The 5535-nt window shown below is 35.6% G+C and overlaps 1 protein-coding gene across 1 annotated transcript; it reads left to right on the top strand.

The window, feature by feature from the left end:
• Positions 1-3251: 3251 nt before the first annotated feature.
• Positions 3252-3821, top strand: LOTGIDRAFT_74184 (hypothetical protein; the record flags this gene model as incomplete). Its single annotated transcript, XM_009061380.1, has 1 exon — positions 3252-3821. A coding segment is annotated over one exon (570 nt), but the record flags the coding sequence as incomplete, so codon positions are not given.
• Between the last annotated feature and the right edge of the window lie 1714 nt (positions 3822-5535).

Below are 5535 nucleotides of genomic sequence, written 5' to 3'. Positions count from 1 at the left end.
TCCGTTATAAGAAATTGACCAAGATCGATGACTTGTAATAAAATTTTATCAGCGAAGTAAAAGTTAAGAAATCTGATAATGATTGAGCATTGTAAAAATTCTAATAATTTTGGTTGTTTAAAAATTAATTTAGTAAGGTTATCTATCAATTTATTTGCCAGGCTTCATAGGTTAAAGATCCCTTGATTGAAAATTATAAAAATGTAGACTAATACCGGTGCAATTCTTCCCTCATTGCACACTGCTTGAAAGAAAGGCAATACCCAGCACTATACCAATCTGATTTGAAACAACAAAATCAAAACTGACAATTTCTCATATTTTCGCGAAAAAAAAACAGATCAACACTTAAAAACACAATTAAATATTGAGGTGAAAATTTTCCAACAACTATCTCAGCTGGAGGTCTGAGGTAATAGTCTAAACACATTTGACCACATTCTTGTTAATTTCAAATTCAGCTGAATATGGATGAGGTACAATTTACAGTGCGGGTCTATCAATACAGTTGAAAAAAGAAGTGAACATATGAGATAGGCTTACAGGTCCCGCTAGGGTGTGGGCTTCATTTGCTTTATCGATAATTCGGAACCATACCGGACACCATACCGTACACCACATCGAACACCTAACTTCATCTATTTTGTGAGGTTCTATAGCATAGTCGGTAAAAGTTATCTTCACTCATAATTCCAACCCAGCTGTTAATGGAGATTTGTCCAAGGACCAGTTGGTAGAAAGGATCCTTAACTGTGAACCTACATTGTTATCTTTTTGTTTGGTTCAAATATTTACAACATTTCAAGCTGGAGGCCTGAGATTATAGTATAAACACATCTTTCACCTCAATTCATTTTCCAATTTAATTTGTCTGAGTTCAACTACCAGTCACAGAGAATCTGTTTCACAAAGTAACAATCTTTCATTTCACAGATCATCATCATCTATATTGGAAAACAATCAGACAGATTTGATAGAAAACTTGAGGGTAATGATGTGCTTAGAATTCTAACAATGTTCTAATTTATACTTTCTGTCTGTCTGTGTCAAGATTTAACATCAGATTTATGCATGATGGAATCTTGTTTTTGATTGATTCTTGTTTTTGATGGAATCTTGTTTTTGAAGGAATATTGTTTCTGATGGAATCTTACTGGATTATCCATACCCATGTACAGCTGGTTTATTTACATTTTGAGGACTTTCACATGCTGACAAATATTAAAAACCTCCACCACCAAGAAAATTACATCTAGTTTTTAACACTCTTACCGAGTGAACTACAGTCACTCCAAATAAAATATCAGCTTGATTGAGCAAAGGCAAGATATTGAAAACTTGACCACCTTAGAGAAATCAGACAGAAATGTGATCACTTGTATTAGATTAATAGTTATACCAGTTGGTAGTGGGTGTATTTCTACAGTGTGGTCTCCTTACTTACGTTAATTATTGGTTTCAGACATTTTATAGTGGTTACTGGAATATTTTACCACTACAGTGAGACGTTTAGGTTTCTTGTAGATTGGAAGTATTGACGTTAATTGTACGTTTTAAGAGATATATCTTGCTTTATATAGAAGTATAAGGTTCTATAAGAGATACTCTGTTATAGAAGCACTGGCCAAGGTCACAAGTAGGGACTGTGGATTTCAGCATTGGGAGACATCAATTTGATAGGAAATTACCTACGATATATTGGAAACTTACAAGAATACAATCTGTTTTTATTGTTTTATGAAATGTGGATTATAAGGACAGTTTCTGAAAGACACTCTGTTAAGGCTTTTTGTATTGGGTAGTATAAGGTTCTATAAGAGATACGCTCTTATAGAAGCACTGGCCAAGGTCACAAGTAGGGACTGTGGATTTCAGCATTGGAAGACATCAATTTGATAGGAAATTACCTACGATATATTGGAAACTTACAAGAATACAATCTGTTTTTATTGTTTTATGAAATGTGGTTTTTCTGAAAGACACCTGAGAAATAAATGTTATGGAAAAATCTTACTGACATTCTAAGTTTTACAACAAGGATGTAAAACTCCATTTCATTTCATTTTTCATAAGATTAACAACTGTTTAGGCCTGATGTATATAGTATTAGTATTATTGGAAAGTTATAGACAGTTTTTACTGTTGGACAGAAAGATATTCAAGGTATAGAACAAGAAATATTAGAATATTAATAGGCTTATATATTGATATTCTAAGAGAAAAAATCCTAGTTTTTATGGTGAAGAATGGTTTAGTATATATGAGTATTGGATTTGGTGTGTAAATCAGACTATTTTAGACAGTGGAATGGTTCAGTCAGTAGTGAGTTTTTGGATTGTTGTCTGCTAGGACAGTGGAATAGTTCAGTCAGTAGCGAGTTTTTGGATTGTTGTCTGCTAGGACAGTGGAATAGTTCAGTCAGTAGTGAGTTTGATTGTTGTCAGCTAGGACATTGGAATAGCTCTGTCAGTAGTGAGTTGTATTGTCATCTGCTATGACAGTGGAATAGTTCAGTCAGTAGTGAGTTGGATTGTTGTCTGCTATGACAGTGGAATAGCTCTGTCAGTAGTGAGTTGGATTGTCCACTGCTAGGACAGTGGAATAGCTCTGTCAGTAGTGAGTTGGATTGTCCACTGCTAGGACAGTGGAATAGCTCTGTCAGTAGTGAGTTGTATTGTCATCTGCTATGACAGTGGAATAGTTCAGTCAGTAGTGAGTTGGATTGTTGTCTGCTATGACAGTGGAATAGCTCGGTCCATAGTGAGTTGGATTGTTGTCTACTAGGACAGTGGAATAGCTCTGTCAGTAGTGAGTTTTTGGATTGTTGTCTGCTATGACAGTGGAATAGTTCAGTCAGTAGTGAGTTGGATTGTTGTCTACTAGGACAGTGGAATAGCTCTGTCAGTAGTGAGTTGGATTGTCCACTGCTAGGACAGTGGAATAGCTCTGTCAGTAGTGAGTTGGATTGTCCACTGCTAGGACAGTGGAATAGCTCTGTCAGTAGTGAGTTGTATTGTCATCTGCTATGACAGTGGAATAGTTCAGTCAGTAGTGAGTTGGATTGTTGTCTGCTATGACAGTGGAATAGCTCAGTCCGTAGTGAGTTGGATTGTTGTCTACTAGGACAGTGGAATAGCTCTGTCAGTAGTGAGTTTTTGGATTGTTGTCTGCTATGACAGTGGAATAGTTCAGTCAGTAGTGAGTTGGATTGTTGTCTACTAGGACAGTGGAATAGCTCTGTCAGTAGTGAGTTTTTGGATTGTTGTCTGCTAGGACAGTGGAATAGCTCAGTCCGTAGTGAGTTGGATTGTTGTCAGCTAGGACAGTGGAATAGCTCAGTCCATAGCAAGTTGGATTGTTGTCTGCTAGGACAGTGGAATAGCTCAGTCAGTAATGAGTTTGATTGTTGTCAGCTAGGACAGTGGAATAGTTCAGTCAGTAGTGAGTTGGATTGTTGTCTACTAGGACAGTGGAATAGCTCAGTCCGTAGTGAGTTGGATTGTTGTCAGCTAGGACAGTGGAATAGCTCAGTCCATAGCAAGTTGGATTGTTGTCTGCTAGGACAGTGGAATAGCTCAGTCAGTAATGAGTTTGATTGTTGTCAGCTAGGACAGTGGAATAGTTCAGTCAGTAGCGAGTTTTTGGATTTTTGTCTGCTAGGACAGTGGAATAGCTCAGTCAGTAGTGAGTTTGATTGTTGTCTGCTAGGACAGTGGAATAGCTCAGTCAGTAGTGAGTTTGATTGTTGTCAGCTAGGACAGTGGAATAGTTCAGTCAGTAGCGAGTTTTTGGATTGTTGTCTGCTAGGACAGTGGAATAGTTCAGTCAGTAGTGAGTTTGATTGTTGTCAGCTAGGACATTGGAATAGTTCAGTCAGTAGCGAGTTTTTGGATTGTTGTCTGCTAGGACAGTGGAATAGTTCAGTCAGTAGTGAGTTTTTGGATTGTTGTTACAGCTTGGTATATTGTTTATGATGTCTAATGACATTTATTTTGCACTTTATTTTATTTCTGAAGTCGAATTAATACTTTTTCATTCTGAATGGAAATGTAAATTTAAGACTGGAAGTTGAGATATTTATATTTGTTAGAGTTGGGAATGTTACTGTTTTATTTATTTATAAATAGACCAAGCACTAACAACCTGAACTGGAAAACAACGCTTGATATCAAAAACATTGATAGCAGCTAATGAATTTTTCATATGAGGAAGTATATCAATCATAAGTGAGTATTTGATAGTAAAAAGTGGTACCAGGTGTCTAGAAGAGTGAGCCTACCCTGTCTTGCACCACACTCATCAAGGCTGCTTAAAAAAGTATTAGATATTGATCTGTCTGTAATTGTCTTAATAGAAGCATAAAGTCTCATTTTACGTGTTTGGAATTTCATTAATATTGGAAAAAATGGCAGCCACTCTGAGTTTGACATTTGGTATATTTTGATTTATGTTTTGCTATAGGCGTTTAAAGGTTAAATGTTGTGTGATGTATTAACTGTTTAAGCTCACATCCCCGTCTTTCCTCGTTGTTTTTAAAGAGATTGTAAAGAAGTTTTCTAAATCTTTTTATGTTTATCGGGGACAGATCAATTTACACCATTCAAATTTTCAATCAGACGTCTGTGGTTCCTGCAATCCACTAAAACTAAGTGTTTGTTTACGTCACTAATCAGAAAATATGCTTGTATCACATAAGGCCATTCGCAGTGTCCCCAATTCAAATAATAGTGTAGAAAACCTCTTTATAATCCCTGAAACATGTACAATATTTTTGGTACTGATGGGTCTATAACTTCAGTATTGAACAATTATTAAATGATGGTTTTCTACACCTCTGAGATGTTTCGGCCTATTTTATTTTGAATAATGATTTGTTAATAAGAAAAACTATTGATCAGCCTCTATAGAGTAAAATAAGTTGTATAGTGGAAACATAAATAGCTTTTCAGTATCAGGAATTTTATATTTATTGGAAAACAGTTCCAACCATTTATTCTATGTTATGGTGTTTGGGCAAGTTATGTATGAAAAAAAGTCTGAAATGGACTGAATGTTAGATGGATAACTAGAGCTCATCTCCTGCTGCTGACATGTTTAAGATATACAATTTTCATCAGGAAAGCTAGTTTTAGAAATAGAAGTTAACTTTTCAATGTAGGATTTACTATTAGTTATTGTCTAAAGCTCATCTCTTGCTGCTGACATGTTAAAGATATACAATCTTCATCAGGACAGCTAGTTTTGGAAATGGAGATTATCTTTCCAATGTAGGACTCAAGGTGAATAAGCAAAGTAGGCTAAACAGGAGTGAGAACTCAACAAGGAGAAAATTCTATGTTATGAATACTTTCCATTCATACTTTATTTACTAGAGCTCGTATCATGTTGCTGACATGTTTCAGATAAACAATCTTCATCAGGATAACTAGCTTTGGACAGGAAGATTATCTTTCCAATGTAGGTATGTAAGAAAACGGAGCCATCTTACTGAAGAGGAGTGAAGAATCAATGAGAATATTCTATAATAGAATGAAT

This window comes from Lottia gigantea (genome assembly GCF_000327385.1).
Source record: "Lottia gigantea unplaced genomic scaffold LOTGIsca_48, whole genome shotgun sequence".
Taxonomy (NCBI): Eukaryota; Metazoa; Mollusca; class Gastropoda; family Lottiidae; genus Lottia; species Lottia gigantea.
Note: the sequence above shows the minus strand (reverse complement) of the source record. Positions and strands in the feature narration are given on the sequence as shown.